Source organism: Bactrocera tryoni, chromosome 1 (genome assembly GCF_016617805.1).
Source record: "Bactrocera tryoni isolate S06 chromosome 1, CSIRO_BtryS06_freeze2, whole genome shotgun sequence".
NCBI lineage: Eukaryota > Metazoa > Arthropoda > Insecta > Diptera > Tephritidae > Bactrocera > Bactrocera tryoni.
The window spans coordinates 19,368,955-19,389,165 of record NC_052499.1 but is presented as its reverse complement, the minus strand read 5'-3'; the positions used below and the strand labels follow the sequence as shown (position 1 = coordinate 19,389,165).

The 20,211-nt window shown below is 38.0% G+C and overlaps 2 protein-coding genes and 1 pseudogene across 7 annotated transcripts in view; 1 reads left to right on the top strand and 2 right to left on the bottom strand.

Moving 5' to 3' along the window:
• Positions 1–5,109, top strand: part of LOC120773733 — an 87,931-nt gene extending 82,822 nt beyond the window's left edge. For all 4 annotated transcript variants that reach the window (XM_040102802.1, XM_040102793.1, XM_040102810.1 and 1 more), the window contains one exon: positions 129–5,109. In XM_040102802.1, the coding sequence (XP_039958736.1) occupies positions 129–288 (160 nt within the window). In that variant the 3' untranslated portion in view covers positions 289–5,109. The remainder of the gene's footprint in view (positions 1–128) is intronic.
• Positions 5,110–8,878: 3,769 nt separating this feature from the next.
• Positions 8,879–15,775, bottom strand: LOC120776199 (annotated as a pseudogene).
• Positions 13,774–19,161, bottom strand: LOC120776204. 3 transcript variants are annotated; one of them, XM_040106843.1, is made up of 5 exons: positions 17,666–18,353; positions 17,335–17,511; positions 16,086–16,200; positions 15,759–15,928; positions 13,774–13,862 (listed from the first exon to the last, which is right to left on the bottom strand). In XM_040106843.1, the coding sequence occupies exons 1-4, from the start codon at positions 17,757–17,759 to the stop codon at positions 15,769–15,771; spliced, it is 546 nt and encodes a 181-aa protein (XP_039962777.1). In that variant the 5' UTR covers positions 17,760–18,353; the 3' UTR covers positions 13,774–13,862; positions 15,759–15,768. The 3 variants fall into 3 exon arrangements, with proteins under 3 accessions (XP_039962777.1, XP_039962776.1, XP_039962778.1); XM_040106842.1 differs by lacking the exon at positions 13,774–13,862 and having other exon boundaries at positions 15,742–15,928; positions 17,666–18,340; XM_040106844.1 differs by lacking the exons at positions 13,774–13,862; positions 15,759–15,928; positions 16,086–16,200 and adding an exon at positions 16,788–17,256 and having other exon boundaries at positions 17,666–19,161.
• Positions 19,162–20,211: the final 1,050 nt, after the last annotated feature.

Genomic DNA, 20,211 nt, shown 5'->3' with positions numbered 1-20,211 from the left:
ATGTACCATGTACCTACATACATCCACACTTAGTATAGGGATATGCATGTATGTGCACGGCTTGATTGAATCGCAAGCTATTATTCTTCACACAGCTTACACATTCTTTCCTCTTCGTTCATTCGCAGATACGTACATGGCTGCTTGCAGAGCTGTAACGATGCGGACGCATGCAATCAGGCGGTGGCCAACTATAAAAGCTCGCCGCAAACACTGTGGCAACACTGTAGCTTAGCGTTATTGACATTGATAGCGTTACACGAACATCTGCTCGGCCTAATCAGGTAGCAGTGCAACGGTACTTACTAGAACGTGTGCGTTGGCTCATCGTGCGTGATGTGTTGGTAGTCATAACTTGATAGCAAAGCGGTGTGTTGGTGCTGTAGCGTAGTCACACACACACACACACACACGCACATAATAGCACAGACACAATGTGAATTTACAAATAGGTTTAAGCGTTATTCTGCTGCTTTACAACAAGCTCAAAAGCAAGCAATTTACATTCACTTCCACACGCTCACATATCTGTATAAATACACACACACACACTCATACATATACTATAGTATAAAACTGCAAGCTGTTCGAATTGAAAACGTATTGGAAAACAAAAACAAAACGCAATCCATTTTCATCAAATCAAATTTGTGTGAAAGCATAACGCTCGCTGCGTTTTCCTAATGCCACGCACGAAAATTTTTGCTTTGCAAATATCATAATTGGAAATTTATATGTGATCTGCACGAAAAAAAAGTTGAAAGCTTACTGCGTGCATAATCGTCTAACTAATGTCATAAGTGCTTAGTCGCTAAACGCAACTTTCGAAGTGCTAAAAATTAGTTTATTAACTGAATATTGATCTTGTAGTTAAATTAGTAAGAACATTTTAGTGAATTTCTTATCAGTGGTTGGTGGTAGCAATCTTCCACCAATCATTTAACTTATTATAATTTTTAGTTTTTTCTGACAAATTTCACCACACTTACAGTCTAAATGTATGCAATTGTGTAGCATAAAGCTATCACCCTGAAAGTAGGCAAATTTCTTTAAAAACAAAGCATGTTAATGAATGCTCTGCCAGAGCATGCACAAGATTCTCTAACAGCCCTTTTGTGACAGCCTAAAAAACCACGATTTTTGGGAATTTTTTAAAAGAAAACTTCGTTCGTTCGAATTCATATTCTTTGACTTATACGACAGCTCCCATGGCCTACAAAAAAAAGGAACGTTAGAAAGGTAGACCAATAAGGACAGCAAACGACACCACATTTTTTTTTGTCAATAAGATTTGCAATTTAATCATACGATCTAACAACGAGTCGAAATTATTAAATTTACTACCGAATTGCGGAGTCAGTGGCCTGAACTTTAAAAACGCTACGTCCAATCTATTTTTGTCATAATCGTGCTGTCAGATCAGCAATTGAGCGTCTAGTGGAAAAGTTTTAATCCACAGGCACAGTACAAAATGTTACAGTGCCAGTTGGACAAAAAATTGGCCAAATCAGGCTCTCACACACAGGTTGGGTGTCTCTGTGACGTAGTTGTGGCGAAATTTTCGAAAATATTTTGGCCAACATCCTTAGAAGTTCAAATTGATGCAAGAACTGTAGCGGCTTGACCACCAGAATCGTCCCATGTTCGTGAATTGGGCTGAGCAACAACTTGAAAATGATCCATTTTCATTGAAAAATCATCTTCAGCGATGAAACTCATGGCCCGAATCGGATAATATGGACTTGGACAATATGTGATCCCAACAGAATGGCCACACAACGAATGTCAATGTCACAGGTCACAGTGGTTTATAAAAAATGTGTGTTTGATATTATAAAATAAAAACTAATTTTGGAATACTGGGTATCTGAACAGCAATTTCATTTTTTCAAAACGCAATATATTCGATTAATCGATCAATCAGCTGACTATCGATTAAAATTTGAATATGTATTTTAACTTATAAAATTTTTAACGTGGACAGGTTTTATTACAAAAACTGATTCGATTAATCGATAATTCAACTGATTATCGATTAAAATTTAAAATTTTTTTCAACTTACAAAATTTTTAACCTGGACAGGGCTTTGGACAAAAACTGATTCGATTAATCGATAATTCAACTGATAATCGATAACTCAACTGATCATCGATTGAAATTTTAGAAAATGTGTCACTAATATTATGCAATAAAAATTAATTTTGGAGCATAAAGTATCTGAGCAGCAATTTCATTCTTCAAAACACAATATATTCGATTAATCGATCAATCAGTTGACTATCGTTTAAAAATTGAATTTTATTAAGTGTAACTAATTCCCTGCTTTCAGAAAAAGTTTTCGTGTAACACCACTTTTTTACTCACTTACTATCGCTAACCACTTTAAATTTGTCAATAACTTTTGGTCAAAATTTCTACTGCTTAAATTGTACATCTAGCCTACATGTAAGCTTTAGCGTCTTGTTAATTGCACGCGTCTACTATAACTTAAATTGTACATACACACATTATTGCAATTTGTTTCGAAGTTAGTAATTGAACAAATTTACGCCTCTTCGTAGTTTTTTTTTCTAAAATTCAAACGAACAACGCTCGATTTACTTGATATTACGCAGATTAAAAACTTAATTGAAATGAATTTTGAGGTGTAGAAAAATTTAAAGCAATTAAATAAACATAATTTGAAATTGGTTTTAGCAAAACAAAAGTGAAATTTAAACTTAAGAAAATGCATACGAGTATTGATTATAAAATTAAACAATTTTTTCGGTGATTACGAGGAACAATAATTTTGCGCAAAATGCAAAAAAATTGCTTAAAATGGAAATAAATATCGCAATTGAAAAAAGAACCAAGGATTTGCAATAAAGAAATAAAAGGTATAGCTTTTAGACTAGATTAAGGCATAAAAATAGCATTGAGATGAAATGAGAAATTTAAAAAAGCTTTTTTGAAAAACAGTGAGTTTAGAAAATAGCAATTAATTATTAATTTAATTAATTAATAACTTCTTTTTTCGCACGCGCACTCATATCTCAGCGTTTTTGTATTTACACACATACATTTACAAATAGTTGTATATACACACATATATAAAGAATTTCGTATTGAACAAAGCGCATATATTTAATAACTATTGTTAATAAGGCTTCAAACGATTGAGCTTTAATGGTTTCCTAAACTCAACATTCAGATAAAGAGTATTGTATATAAGCTAAGCGGCTTTTGTTAGAACTTGTATTGTACTTTTCTATAAAAAAAAATCAAAAATCATTAAGCTTGCAGCAAAGCAATAAAAATGCACAATGCATGCGTAAAAACAAAAAAATAATAATTATTACATTAACAGAATTTACCGATTTTCACTTAAAGGCAACTAAAAAACTCGCAAGCGGCACATACACATATACATATGCATATTTATAAATCGCTTATGTAAATACAAAGAGTATTAGCAATGCGTACAATAGCTGTAAGTAGCCTATTTTTCTAATTGTTGGAATATTGCTAACATTTAACGGTACAATGATTTGGCTTATGAATAAAAAAAATCATAAAAAATAAAAAAGAATTTTCAGAATAAAAGTCACACAAAACATCAATAAATTAATAGTTATATAGCAAATCAACGAGCGTTCTTTGTATTTATATACATACACACATACTAGGGTGTCCGTTACTTCCTCAAGTTACTTTTTTATTTACAAACGCCGCCTGAAGTTTCAGGTTTTGCACAAAAAATAAAGATCCAACGTAAAAAAGCTCTCTTACTATACTTTTCAATACGTTTTTCTAAGTGTTTTTTGAGCTTTTGGAATAATTCGTTTTTCTCTAAAGCAAATAAACATACAACTTTCAAGAAGTGATATTCTTATATAAAATTTTCCACTTTACAAAAAAATTCTTAATAATTTTTTTATAAAATTTTTCTTTAAAAGTTATACCCAGTTAAAATTGGATGTCATATGTGTTATGTGCATACAGTATACCATGTCGTATGAGCAACATAGAATGTACAAATTACTCGTATGAATGCTCGGGTCATTTGCTGTATAATTCTCAGTTCACCTTGTCGTATGAGCAACATAAAATTAATACATCACTTGTATGAAAACTCGGATCATTTGAAGTTTTACTTACAGTACAACATGTCGTATAAGCAACATAGAATGTATGAATGCTCAGGTCAATTGATGTCTAACTTACGGTACACCACGTCGTATGAGCAACATGGAATGTGTAAATCACTTGTATGATTGCTCAGATCATGTAATGAATAACTTACAGTACACCATGTCGTATGAGCAACATATAATATATAAATCACTCGTATGAATGCTCGGGTCATTTGCTGTATAACTCTCAGTTCACCATGTCGTATGAGCAACATAAAATTAATACAACACTTGTATGAAAACTCGGATCATTTGAAGTTTTACTTACAGTACAACATGTCGTATAAGCAACATAGAGTGTATGAATGCTCAGGTCGATTGATGTCTTACTTACGGTACACCATGTCGTATGAGCAACATAGCGTGTATAAATCACTTGTACCAGTATGAATGCCCAGATCATTTGATATCTCATTTTAACTGCGTATAACTTTAACAGGAGTGGTTTTATGGAAAAATTTATTAAAACCTTTTTCGTAGAGCGGATAATTTTGTATTAGAATAACACTTTTTCAAACTTGTAGACTTAAATGCTTAATAGAAGAAATATAAAAAAACACATTTTAAATACAAGAAAAAAGTAAACTAGACACGATTTATATTGAACATATATTGCTTGTTTACTTTCCATGTTTTTTTCTTAGGGCCATAACTGCAACTTTAAGCGAACACCTAAAAAAACAATCAATGTCACACATAACGGACACCTTAATATACATACATATGTATATTTTTAAGCATTATCAAATTGAGGTTACGCACACAAAAAGAGCACAACATCACAAAAACTGAAAAAACACATACACATATGTATAAATATAATATATAAGCGTAAACGCGCATAATCAAATAGGCATGCGTACAAAACTATATAAATAATTAAAAAGAAGAAAAAAAAAAAAGTGCGCGTCAAAAATCAAAACCTAACTGACAGATATCAAAATGAACAAAAAACACAACACAAAATCACAAGTATTTGCTATAAATAAATAAAACAAAAAAAAGTTTACATAAATTATACGATTGAACATTTTTACTACCATTTACTACCAAATAAAAAGCAAAAGTTTATAGAACAATATGAAAATCGATTTAAGTATGTATATGAAATAATAAAATGCGCAAGGAACCATTGTTAAATGAATAAATGCAAAATTTATAATTATTCACATTTGCGTACTTATACATTAGTTTAACAAATCACATAAATCTTACCCCGTCATTGTTATATTTTAATTAAAACGTAACGAAAATAAGTTTCAGCTGCAGTAAATATGTATTTAAGCTAGAAAATTTTCAAACATGAAGCGCGTGATATCAATAAAATTCTAAAATAAACAAATATTCACTTCGTACTCACATTAGCGCTGTGCGTTTTATTTCATTTAATGACTTTTAATGTAAGTTCTGGGTTGCAAAGATGAGCATGTGCTATCCTTCCAATAGAATCTGAAGTAGTAGTGAAGTTTCTTGTTACTGGCGACATTCTTTACGACTGCCCTGCTTCCATGGAATCCGGAATAGCCTTGAGAGCCGAGGTGCATGCTGCATAGATCCCCTTTCATCGGCTTTTTTAGGCAAGGAAACAAAATAAGTCCGGGATGGCCACATCTGGGCTGTAGGAGGGCTGCGGAAGTGTTGTGATGCCGGCCTTGGTTAGGCAGCTGTTCACAAGAAAGGCGATGTGAATCGGGGCGCTGTCGTGGTGCGGTTGACCCTTCGTTTGAGACTTTTGAGAAGTTCCACTTAAAACTTGGCGTTGACGGTTTGCCCAGAAGGAACAAATTCAAGGTGGGCGATGCCTTTGAGACAATGAGCATCGAATTCACTTTGAATTTTCTCATTCTTCCCTTTTTTGGGCGGTCTTTGTCAGCAACCTCTTCCCGGTCCTTTAAAAACGCTCACTTTCCGTTGAACCATTTCGTTGAAGAGGTGCTACTGGAGGGAACTTCAAGCGGGCTGTACAGCCTTCTTTGAAGTTTTGGGTGACCTTACCTGGGCAAAGCTTTCAAGTCCCTAGGTCATGATGGCATTACACCTGTGCAACTGCAGCGGATAGTTAAAATGTCATGAAGCTGGCTGGCCCCCACCCACGCGAACTGCGTTAAGTTAGTCCATGTGCCGCAGAGCTAGAGACTGGTTAAGTTTGCTTTTATACCTAAGGCCTGAAGGATTTCAAGCCTCATTTATGTAGTCAACGTTGGAGAGACTCACGGATATGTATATTAGCAGCAGAACACCGAGACGTAAGCTGGTAAAGGCCCAGCATGCCTATATCGAAGGCAGATCGGTCACCACTGCTTTACGCGATGTAGTGGATGGCTGGAGAGAGCACTTATGGATAAATAATTAGCTGTAGACATTCTTTTCGACATGGAGAGGGCCTTCAACAATGTGCGACCGGTGTTAGTGGTTAAAACCCTCGAAAAGTTTGGGGGGGGTGTCAAACCTCAAGCATCTCATACTTATATAGTCTTCTTTGCGACAGCGGAACATCGAAAGGTGGGGTACTTTCCTCTCTGATTTGGATCTTAGTAGTTAATGAACTCGAGGAATGATTTATCGGGTGAAAGCCTACGCTGACGACGTTCTTCTTGTGGTAAAAAGAAAATTCCTGTATAACGCGTAAGAGCTAACCGAAGGGTACTTCAATGTGGTATCCAACTGGGCGAATAGAAGCGGTTTAGCCGTCAACTCAAGTAAAACTGAATGGTTTTATTTACTAGAAGGTGTAAGATCCCAAACGTGTCTCTCTTCTGATTCGGCCATTCATGTGTTCAATTTGTTGACTAGGTGAAATATCTAGAGCTTATTCGTGATAGAACGTTTTCATGGAGGAGCTAGGAAGGCATCGGTTGCTTAAAAATATTGATTTGGAGGGGATAAAGGGAAAATGTGAGATGAGGTGATTGTTCAAGTCAACAATGTTCCACGCTATATTCGTTTGGTGGAAGGCGCTGGAAAAGGACTACACCAACAATAGCACTTCATTCCATTTTATACATAGCACCCGTGGACATTGCTTGTAGATGTATGGCTGTGAAGTGTGTTCTTAGGCTCAGGTGCTGAGTACATGACTGGGTCTGAGTGAGGTCATACTGAAATTCTCTCCTTCATCGACTGCATCCCTGGAGATTTGGATCATTGCCCCGCTGAGGTCACTCGTGGCGGCTTTTTCTCTGCTCACGACGAGGATTATGTAGAGTGGGAGAAGTCGCTGGATAAGAGTCGCAGTGAACATGTTCACGGATGGGTCAAAGCTAGTAAAAAAGATTTGAAGACGAGTTTTCTTTTCGTAAATCTTAGCTTTAGGCTACCGGTACACTGTAATATTTTTCCGACAGATAGAAGTGGCTGTTATCTAGCTGGCGCTATACGTACTGCTACGAAGGTCAACCTTTGTCTGGGAGCTCGCTAACCGTGCGCTCATGGCTAGTCATGGAGTATCTATCTTCACTAGAAATACCATTAATCTATTCATTATCAGACTCGTTTGTGTGTCTGGTCACAGCAAAATCGCTGGCGACTGCAAGGCCTATGAGTAAGCCAGAGGGGGCATCCTTGCCCTGCTAACATCGGAATCACTGAACCAATGGACCACGCGTGCTGAGCTGGTCAACTGTGAGGTCCTTCTGGCCTAGAGTAGAACCCAAGTGATATCTACTCAACTACTTGTCCTGAGTAAAGTTCATCTTGTCGCAATTGTAGGAGATCTTATACCCGTGACAGACATGTAGAACAATATCATAGTAAAGGTATCATGGTATTCTATTTACAACGTTGATGACACACATGTCATTGTAGTAAACTCAAATACGGATACCAGCTTTAATTCATAGGCATTAAATATTCATAAAAAATTTAAACAATAAATATGTAATTGTGTGTTGTGAAGAAAATAAGTTCAATTATTTCAGATACTGTAAAGTTAATCTACTGTCATCGCAAGTAAGCGATTTGGTTAAAGTCTCTCTAAAATTCTCACATAAAATGAGGCATTTCCTGCTTTTTCGGAAGAAAAATTGTGAAAAATGTATTGATTTTCATTTCAGTTATTAATTTTTAAGTAATTTTGACAGATTATTTCTTAGAGCTTTTGTATAAAAGCTTTTAGGAAAGTTTGTTATCTTTTTTAGCTGTGTTTATTGAAATACTGCAATGAAAAATCATAGTATTGTTACCAGCATATATGGTATTTGTACCATATAAGTACGTATATGGTATTGTTACTAGATGTCTGTCACGGTTATTAGAGTATCAACAAATAGCTTTGGTGAATAGGTCCACAGAAGTGTACTGAGACTGTTGAGTCCCTGTACGTTATAATCTAATATTTCGTAACCTCGTTTCCTTCGACGCTATGTACAGTGTCTTTGCGCGCTAATATATTCATATGATTTCCCTACATAAATTATATAAACATTTAACATCGGAAAGCATAAATATTCGTGTTATGTTAAGGGGTTACATGGGTTTCCTGGGGTAAAAAACAGACTTTCGTCAACAATTTTTTTCTCATATAAAAAATTAAATATTTTATTAGTATTTTTTATTACAATTTTCTTTACAATTAACAAAGAAATTCTGAAATTTTTTGAAAAAATATTTTAAACTCAATCTTTCCGACTCCATTACCGGCAACCCCTCGCAAAAATAATGCGTCCGCGTTGGCATGATAACTCCTTACATGATTATCTAAAGAGAAAGAAAGAACGTGTTTTAGTAAAAACCTTAACTTAGAACTTCGACGAAGAACAAAAGAAACCGGAAATTGGATTTTTGGCAGACATTTAAAAAAAATGAAAACTTCATCGAAAATTTCGCGAAATTTTTTTTTTTAAATAGTTATATTTGTAATCGAAAAAAATCAATCGTTCAAGTTCATCATTTATTTATATTCTTTAAGTTTCCGAATCAAATTGATGTTTTGTCTATACCTCTCAGAAAAGCCACGTTCGATAACTCAGTAAAATACAGCGCTTTGTTATATGTACTTTATGACGGTTAAGCCTAAAAGAACGTCCGATCCTAGCATGACTGTACCGTAACTAATAGCAAGACTTCTTCTGTAGATAAGATAAACAAGCCATTATTTAGTTATTATGGAGTTCGAATAGTATGTAGAAGATCTTTAAGTACGTCTACAGGTCGGTGGCAACGAAAAAGTATTTATAACATCAGTAAGATACTGGATTTTCCAGGAGTGATATGATTTTTTTGGAAAAACACTCACTAGCTTTTAAGGAAATTCAAATGTTTTTTATTTAATGTAATGAATAATCGACACAACCAGATGTTGTCAAGGTCAACTACTTCCAATTGCGGCCATAAAAAGCTTGTTGGCATCGGTCTCACCAGCTACATTTCGAAAGAAGTACCGACCAAGTGATTGCTTATTAAACGAGGAATGCTAGCGAAGAAATGTACTCCTTATTAAGAATCATGGATCCAAGGGCTTCAAACCTGCGTCTGTAGACGGCTGTGCAGTCAATTAGCAGGTGTTCTGGTGTTTCAGGCTCTCTGTCGCAGAACCGGTACTTGCAGTGACCAGTGTAAAATGCGACCATTAGCCTGAGTTTATCAATAGGAACTTTAAACCTGCTAAAATTATCGCCAAGTATGGTTATACGCTCATTGCGATAATTACATTGGAGGTTTATCTCTATGCACCGCCTTTTGGCAAAGACTTCTGCCTAAAAAATGCTAGGAAAACTTCTCATAGATATGGAGAGCTTTGTGTGTGGTTCTGCGACCCCTCCAACGTTTTCGGGCCGTCAGTATACTTATTTATCGTACTATCCCTACGCAGTAGCTCGAGAGTGGAATCATTCCTTTCAGCCTTGCTGCCAAGGGCAACCTTGAACTTCCTCGAAAAGTTAACCTTTTTAGTAATGCTCTTTCTTGAGGGAAGGACCAATGGTTAGTACCACTTTATTCTTTCATCCGCTGGTACAAGATTACCTTACCTTTGCCACAACCTTCTACCGTCATTTGTAGAAGATCTGATCGATCACTAGGTGTGTGAGCTCAAGCATGACTTCAAGTGCTGCCGTCGGACAAGTGCGCAGTGCACCCGACATGCAGATACATGCATGTCGTTGCAGCTTCGATAGTTGGAGTCCTGTCGAAGTCTGCGAAGCTTTTGAGGCCCAGACCAACACCCCCGACGTGATAATCGATCACATGATCATGGTGGGCAACCACTTAACAATCCTTGGCTTGCAGCTCCAGTATTTTCCAGCCAATCGATTGCACACCATTAGTGCTTTTGTCGCTTTAACCGAAGTCAAGTTAACATGCTGCTTCCACCACAGAGTGGAATTCAGCGTGCCACTATGCCTTCAACTGTAAGGTTATTGAGGCCGGCCAAAGACCAACGTGTCGCGAACGGGACGATAGTCGCCTTAGGGGTGGAATGTTCAACTCAAGACAACTTCTTGCATAAATTATTGCCCACGACAACGTCACAATCTACGAACAAACTGTTCAGCCTTTGTGATCGAATTATTGACGTATTTGTTGCTCCTGTGAAAGGGAACTGTTAATTCCAGCATATTTATATTTCTAGTGAGCTTGGTAAGAGAGATACTTTCGTAAGTCTCTCTTTGATAGCGAGGAATGATGTAAGTCCTCTGACACAGGTTTGATTTTGAGGTCAGAAATTTACATAAAAACCGCAACTCGAATTCTTTTTGTTTTATATGGTATTTTTTATTTTTGAAATATTTTTATTAAAGCTTTATAAAATATTTTTCGTATAATAGTAGCACTAATGGCAGTTAATGGTTTCGTTGATCACATTGGTGGCGAGAGTTCTTCATGAATACATTTGAGTAAATAATTGCTAGAACTAATGAATGTTTTATGCCATGCACACGTAACTGTGGGTCCACCACAGCAGCAGCATCTGATGGAGGACCCATTTTACAAGTGCCCACCTGATGCTGCAGACTGGAGCCATAACGACGCCGACTGCATTTCCAATAAGCCTTACAGTGAAAGGTCAAATGCTCTCAGCCCAGGAACGGTTTCGCATTAAATGTGGTGACGAGGCAACGCATAGATTTTGTTTGCGTGATTTTAAAAATCTGCAAAAAAATTTAATTATAGCATTGCATTAATAAATTTACTCGTGAAGGCAACTTGCCATTTGTACACCCTCCAACATGGCACGTATATCATCGGAATCTTGCATTTAGTTTGGCTGGTTGAAACAGAGACCTTCATAAACTTTATAGTAAAATTCATAGGGCATTCCGAGTAAGTAACGTAAGGAACCCATATGATCACCACTTAGCGAGCAGCGCCCAACATAATTTCCATATCGGCGTAGTCCGTATCTGCATTGTTTACAATGATAGCATGAAATATTGCCTAAATATTTTTACCGACAAAAAAATACCCACCTACTGTCGAGTTTGGCGTCCGCACGAAAGCGAAACCCTCAGCACCACCGGGTATTGTATAAGGTCCTCTACCCTCCAAAATAAAGTGTAGTATGTCAGTAGGATTCATTAGACGGCGATCATTTAAAGTCTTCGTGTCATTCACCGTAAACACAAGTCCATTCAGCGTGACGTGATCTTGTAGGTTATAGCCCACTTGCAAGTCACGCATTACGCGAATGCCTAGCTCTGCCAAATGCTCACGCGGTCCTATACCAGATAACATTAGCAACTGCGGCGAGGCGATGGTGCCCGCTGAGAGTATCACCTCCTTTCGGGCCTTCACTATATAACGCTGATGTTGCTTCACAAACTCCACACCAGTGGCTACCTTACTCACCGGATCCACAAGTATACGCGTTACCCAAGACTTCATTGAAATGTGTAAATTTGGTCGCGCAGCAATCGGTCTTATGAATGCTTTACTCGTGCTGCAACGTCGGCCATTGCGTAGATTTGCTTGTGCACGCGCAAATCCCATCAACTGCTCACCATTTGTATCCGTGATTTCGTAACCCATTTCGCGACTTGATTTCAGAAAGGCTTTTAGTATGCTTGACTTGAAGTCGGTGTAGCTGACATCGAGTGGACCGTTGCGTCCATGGTACGGCGACTTGCGCAATTCTTCGATGCCAATATTTTCCGACTTTTTGAAATATGGCAACACCTCCTTATAACTCCAACCGTTATTGCCAAGCGCAGCCCAGTTATCATAGTCTTTGCGATGGCCACGTGTATAAAGCATGACATTTATGAGACTTGTACCGCCAATACCTCGTCCTTTCGGCCAATTGCAAACACCACCTGTCAGACCCTGGCAAGCATTCGGTGTCAGATCAAACTTGTAATCCCAATTATAGCGTGTCATTTGGGTGCGCGGCAGTAAGGGGAACGTCACTAAAAAGTTAGATAGGAATAGAGAGAGGACAGTTAGCAATTTCACCCAAGCGATTAGAGACAACTTTTAGAGTTCCTGTAAATTTAAAACTTTAACGAAATTTTTTTGTGCTGTAATATGCTTATGACATAATCCATAAAAAAATAAATGATATTAGAACCCTTTTATTTTTTCCTTGTACTCTCTTCATCGTTATTGACGTATACAACGCTTACGCGGTTATAGCGCGCCTGTCGTTCCTCCTTTTCGCTCTTTGGCGCCAATTGGAGATTAAAAGTGTAGTCAGATCCTTCTCCACCTGGCCTTTCCAACAGAGTCAACCGCCGATATTTCATTTTCCTCTGCTCTGCCCGACGGGTGCTGCATCCAACACTCTCAGAGTTGGAGAGTCCATTCGGACGACATGTCCTAGCCAGCCTGGCTACTGTCTCTTACATCGCTGAACTCTGTCAATGTCGTCATATATCTCGCACAACTCGACGTTCCATCGAGTGCGGCGTTCGCCGTTGCCAATGCGCGAAAAACATGAAATCTTCAATAGAACCTTTTTCTCGAAATCTCGTACTGCTGACTCATCACATATTGTCGTTATCCATGCCTCTGCACTATATAGGAAGATGGGGATGATAAGTAACTTGAAGAATTTGGTCTTTGTTCGTCGAGAGAGGATTTTACTTCTTAATACTTTACTTGTCAATTGCTTATCAGTCTGATTTGGCAAGAGTTATTCTGCGCTGAATTCATTAAATTCCAAAACACATAAAACTTTGCCATGATCTAGCAAAATTATAGGTTCGACTTTCGATGACAAAGATGCCAGTTTATCAGACTTTTTCCATCTTTCTTAAACCCTCAAACCTCATAATCTTTAACCGAAATACAAAACTTTTGAACCAAAGAGTTATAAAACATTCATTTAGTATTCTATCTAACCTAAACTATGTATACATTGTGACGGACCTTAAAAGAGGACCGAAAATTGCTAAGCTTACTAAGAATTGGAATCCCCAAATATTCTACTTACCTCAAGAACGTTTCCCGATCGCCCGCCTCCAGCAACAGCATCGTCGCGTTGCTGATCTCACTTAGTCTATTGGCAAGAACACAGCCACCCGAACCAGCGCGGATAGTTATGAAATCATAAGCCTCCTCGAACGTTTGAGTATCCGGTAGGCGCGTATTGAGTAGTGACGTCTCGAAATTGCGTGCCAAATCGACAAGTGGCTGTGCATTCATTAGCAGCGGCGAAGTGGCAAGCCAGAGGCAGACGCAGCTCCAACTGATGTGTGGCATACCGCAGCTCGTTGTTATACTAATGAATGAAAAAGCGGCAGCAACTGTGCCTGCGGTTAGAAGAGGAAGGTAAGAGATAAAAACAAAACATTGCAATTGCTAAATAAAGTTGTGAAAATGCTCTTTGCTGTTCGATTTCCTTGATATATGCGTGTATGTACTTTTGTGTGCAAAAAAGGCCATAGCTACTTAGCGTTGTGGTGCCAATTGTATGCGTCACTTTAGTTTATGGACGCGATGATGGCAATGTGTGGAATGCAATCAGCGCTGTTTCTAAGAATTAATGACATTATATTCATTCTTACTTTGGATAACTTAAATATCAACGAAAATGTCAGAATAAAATTATGTACTGAGTATTAGTCTTCGGAAATTTGGATACCGAATATAAGGATCTAAGTGCCAATGGCTGTGTTTGTATAAAAACAATAGGAAAATATCTTTTTAGACTTTGTATACTGAATATTAGCATCTTATTTTCTATAACTAACTTCATAGCAAAAATATCGGAAAAACTTTTCTAAAAATTTAGTCGAAGCGAGACTTTAGCCTTTTAGACTTAAAAGCCGAATGTATGAATCTAAGTAGTTGCGACTGTTAAGTAAGTTATTTCCTTATTATAATGTGGTCCTGGTTTACTAAACAGCTTTCACAAGCTTAGAAAAATATTCGAAGGAAGACAGATCTGTGGATGAACGTGTTCAAGGCGAAGTATATTCGCCATCAAGCAAAGGACCTGAAAGGTTGGGAGATCACGTAACTGTTGACAGTTTTAACTTCAATATAGTGAAATACTCCCGTCAGTCATAATACTCGTCCTGCTGTGTGGTGCATAAGCATGGACGATACGACAATATTTGAGCATTTTCTAAAAGCGTTCGAAGGAAAATTCTCGCAGGTAATTGGTGATCCGTTCAAGTTGATGAAGGCAAGTACCAGATGCGATGGAGTGAGAACACTTTATGAGCTCTTCAGAGATATGCGCAGCAAAAAATTAAGCGGCCATGTTGCCGAAAAACACACACCACACTCACCACCTCTTCGTCGATTTCAAAGCTGCTTCTGAGAACACGAAAATGATTGATTTTATTGTTACAAATTTATTGCGTATTGTCGCCTTTAATATCATGTTTTTCATGAACACCTAAGAGCACCGCACCGTTCGCAATATCTTAGCATTTTATTGGTTGTTGTTTCTCAATGCATTTTCAGTTCGAACCGATGATTGAGCTGACCATGATTGTAGCAATTTGTAACGTTATAGGTGCTTGAGATCGCATTTGATGCTTCATAGTTATATTTGAGAGGTTAGTTACAGTATTGCGCACTTACACAGTGTATAAATCTGACAGAACGATTATGACGACCATAAATTGAACGTAGCGCTTTAAGGTTGAGACCAGTGACTCCGAATTACGGTAGTAAATTTCAATAATTTCGACTCGTTGTTCGGTTGTATATCTTGCCGTGATCAAATAGCAAAACTTTCAGCATTTGTTTTGTGCAGATCACATATAAATTTCCAATTATGATATTTGCGATACAAAAAATTTCGTGCGTTGCAGTGGGAAAACGCAGCGAGCGTTATGCTTGCACACAAATTTGATTTGATGAAAATTGCTTGCGTTTTGTTTTTGTTTTCCAATGCGTTCTCAATTCGAACAGCTTGCAGTTTTATGCTATAGTATACGTATGAGTGTGTCTGTGTGTATTTATACAGATATGTGAGTGTGTGGAAGTGAATGTAAATTGCTTGCTTTTGAGCTTGTTGTAAAGCAGCAGAATAACGCTTAAACCTATTTGTAAATTCACATTGTGTCTCTGTGCTCGTATGTACGTGTGTGTGTGTGTGACTACGCTACAGCACCAACACACCGCTTTGCTATCAAGTTATGACTACCAACACACCACGCACGATGAGCCAACGCACACGTTCTAGTAAGTACCGTTGCACTGCTACCTGATTAGGCCGAGCAGATGTTCGTGTAACGCTATGAATGTCAATATCGCTAAGCTACAGTGTTGCCACAGTGTTTGCGGCGAGCTTTTATAGTTGGCCACCGCCTGATTGCATGCGTCCGCATCGTTGCAGCTCTGCAAGCAGCCATGTACGTATCTGCGAATGAACGAAGAGGAAAGAATGTGTAAGCTGTGTGAAGAATAATAGCTTGCGATTCAATCAAGCCGTGCACATTCATGCATATCCCTATACTAAGTGTGGATGTATGTAGGTACATGGCACATTATTGACCATTGCACCTTCGACCACTTACCTGTCGTCATAGTAGAATTTGCCACAATGTGACATACGTATGATTTCCGTGTCCGTGGTGAGTGTACCGCTGTCCAGCGCACAGCCTCGTACCGTTATCGATTCGCCAGTATCATCTGCGGCGGCGCAAGTGTCAAGGAAGCAGCAGGAATGGAAGAATTATAAAGAAGTTGCATCAACTAAGCGCACACAATAGAAGAGTAACTACGAAGCATATACGAGGGCGGTCGGTAAAAAACGAATTTTTCAAGTACAAAACAAAAAGTAGTCGCTTGGAGCCAAATCTGGAGAATATGTTGAATGTTGCAACAGTTCGTAGCTTATTTGCTTCAATTTAGAATTAAGAACGTGTAAGCCGTTGCGTTTTGATAGTGGAAGATACCTTTTTTCTTCACCAAGCGAGGTTAATTTTCCTAAAAATCGGCGTATTAGTGCTCTGTGACCACTGTTTTAATACCCTCCGGATAGTTCTTGCTTTTGACAGCACGAGCCGGTCGATACCAAACTGAGTCTCAGACAAAGCCACTCCTTTTCGTGCGACTTCTTCAATCTAATAGAGAACTAAAGTCCTCTCTCGACGAACAAAGGCAAAACTCTACAGTCACTGACTGATTATCCCGTCCTGCTGTATAATGCAGAGGTAAGGACGATGACAACATCTGGTGAGTCGACGTTAGGAGTTTTCGAGAAAAAGGTTCTGCGGAAGATTTATGCTTCAAGGTCTGAAAGTATTCGACGCAGTACCCTTCGGGGGAAGCAGAGGACAAAGAAGACCTCCAATCCGTTGGAAATATCAAGTGGACCTGGTGCTAAGCAGGGAAAAGAAAGAACGATTGGCGCCCTCTCGTAAACTCAATAGGTTAGTCTGCGCCTTCTTGGAGCAAGTTTCCTGTGTGAAGTTTCAAAGATCCGTTATGTGTACAAGCGGATCCATATTTCGTCACACAGTTATGAAACGGCGCAAAAATTCCTCGGGAACATAATCAAACATCGGCAGACTCGGATGTGAAGTGGTGTGACGGTTGCGTTTGGGGTCCGATACATGAAATCAGAAAACTTGTAGGCTATAGGTTTCTTATGCCGATACTTACATGTAAAATATGACCTAAGTTGCGCTCTAAGATGCCTACTGTCACAGCTCCAATATAAGATCGTCATCTTTTGGACTTCATCTTGCGTGATAAACAGTAACTAAGTACATATCGGACCACCCTCGCTTGTGTAATATGTATATGTGTGAGTCTACTTACCATAAATCCCGGCGATTTTGATGCAGGCCGCCGTCGGAAATAGACCGTTACGTCCTTTTCGTCCACCCATACACGGCGACTCCAGTATGGCGGTAGAGTAGTTGTTGTGGAAGGGATCGTCGCATGCCTTGTTGGCTCCATTGAATGAGACGCATTTGAAGCAGTCGATACAGTGGGCTAGCGTGCAATGAAAAAAAAGAGCAAAAATATTGCGTTGAAAAAAATTAAAATCCCATTAGAGCTGTTAGTCAACGGCATTGAAGTGCGTTTGTCCCTTGCAAGTACATATACGTATGTATGCGTATGTGTGCTTTACAGTGTGCATAGTTACCTAGCTGTATGCTGTGTGTCGTGAGCAGCACGACAATACATGATATGATTTGCAAATTCCAGTTCACTCGTAGCACTTCGTTGAGAGGCGGCATTTTTTCATAGATGCCTGTGTGCTTGCTTTTACTTTCCTTTTTCGTCTTTCTTTTTTTGTTTTTATTTTGGTTTTCCCTCTTTGTTCACTTAGTTCTTCCTATAAATGCAGTTCACTTTGATTTAAAGCTGATTTGAGTTTCAGTTTCATCATTCTTTGTGTGTCTACACTTAGCTTTGACCAATTTTAAATCGCTGACGATGCATGTCTTTGACGAGCTGTAAGTGGAAGAGGAGGCATCTGAGTTAGTAGAATGTTTAAATAGGTGGCATATCAAATACATTTTATGGAATGACTGTAAATATTCATAAATTTCAAAGATCAATAAAAAACTTCGATCTAAGTCCCAGCCAAACAGGTTGGATTTACATGGGGGATTGAAAATATGCCATTAGTATCTTAAACGCCAGAAGCATTTAAGAAGGGCAAATTTTGTGATTGATTTGTTTCGAGTAGGTGATTAAAAATATTTTGGTCGATATCTAGGATAAGATTTCAGTCTAAAAGGCGTTACATATTGCCGGGAAAACTGAAATGACTTTCTTATAATTTGAAATGCGATATTCACAAATATCACCAACAGGATTCATGTCATATGTTAGAGCTCCATATGTCTCTCAATGGCCATATATTTCATCAAATTACTTGCCAATTTGTTTTTTTCTTTGTTTTTGGCTTCAATGTCACTTACCGTGTTCAATCTTCATTTCTTTTGACAAAGAGTTTATTACATACCTACAGACTCGTATGGCACTCGGCACACTCCTGCAGAACGAGTGGTAGGTGGTGGTTGCCACTCAAATGGCCATTCAAGATTTTTATTCTCAGAACGTGCGCTTATCATGTTTAATGGAGTTGAAAATTTGCTTCAGTAATGGCAACAAAGGGAGAATGTGAAGAGAACGGTTGCGTAAGAGTAATGTTTGAAGGCAAATAAACTGGACATTGGAAACAGACGTCTCACATTAAACAAACTAAAATAAATGCCGGCAAGGGGAGTGTAGAGAAAACCAGTACATGGAGCAGACATTTGGTTTTCTATAATTTGTTACGGCAATAAACAGTTGACAAATGCAGCGCTCAGACAAATTTCGATGAAAGTAAGGTGGGTTGCGGATTAGTTTGCTAATAATTTGTCATATGCCAGCCGCCGAATAATTAAATTTATTAACACCTTAAAAGATGATATTACATTGCTTATGGGGTTACCAATTCAAGCAGCATTTTGTGAAATTTATTTAAGGCAAATGCATTCCGTTGCAATGCTACTCGAATGTTGTATACGGAACACACTCGAGTATCCCGAAATAGGAGATCAACTTATTTTAGTCCTCATTAAAAGCTTTGAGCATAATGTCGGGTTTTCGTGAGACTTGCGGCCACACCGATAAACCATCTGATTAATTCGAATAGGAGTGGTCTATACATATCGTCACCCTTCACTGGTAATAAAATAACATCGAATAATTTAAAGAAACAGTATTTGAAAGTCGTCGTGTTGGCACCGGTTGATAGCAAAAGATCTCATCATCTCTTATGTATCGACTCAATTCATTTTGGTTAACGTTTAAGGTATGAAGCGTGCCAATGTTAGGTTGGTAACCAAAGGCCTGAAATTTTTGCAAAAGCAACATTGAGTAAAGGTTGCAAAGAGGATACGTGACAACGTAACTGCGGACTCCAGATTCACTTAACGTTTAATTACTGGGACAAGACGTAAAAATTCAAAAATTCCTTGAAGACATTGACGGCTTCCCAGCCAAACTTCACTTATAACAAACACTTGACTTTCTTAAGCAGTTGTCTAGATTTCTGGAAAAAATTTTTCGAATGTGCCCGAATTGTGTTCATCCAAGCAATCGATAAGCGAACTCAGTCCCCATATCATAAAGATTACTCCACAAGATTATAAATAGTATTTCGACTAAGTTACTGAAAGAGAGAGGAAGCGATTATCTGCATCAAAAGTTTGAGAAATGCCAGCTAAAACTTCAGAATGATTCATTTATCTCTTTATTTCACTAGTAATATCGCTATTTCTCTTCAGCTGTCCATTTTACCTCGACAGAAGTTTAAACTCGTACCATAACCCTCCAGAAGTCAGTGCAATGTCAGTTTGATGTGGTGGTTAGAATTGTGTAGTTCAGTTCACTGTAGTAAATTTGGACAATGAAGACTTTCTCTGAGGCATGTTGAATGATAATTTAGTGTTATCGTCTAAAATACCAGAATTTGTTTATACAGGGTGCACCACATTTTACGTCCTTAGATAGTTAGATCTCCAAATTAGGCTGCGCTTAATTTTAAAGAGCTGTTATAAAGTTATAGACAATAGAACTATCCCTCGCACCATTGAGGAATACAAAACAAAGCTTCATGCCGAAATGTTCAACAAAGCAACAATAGACACAGTTATTCAAATGATATTTTATACAAAAATACTTCACATGATT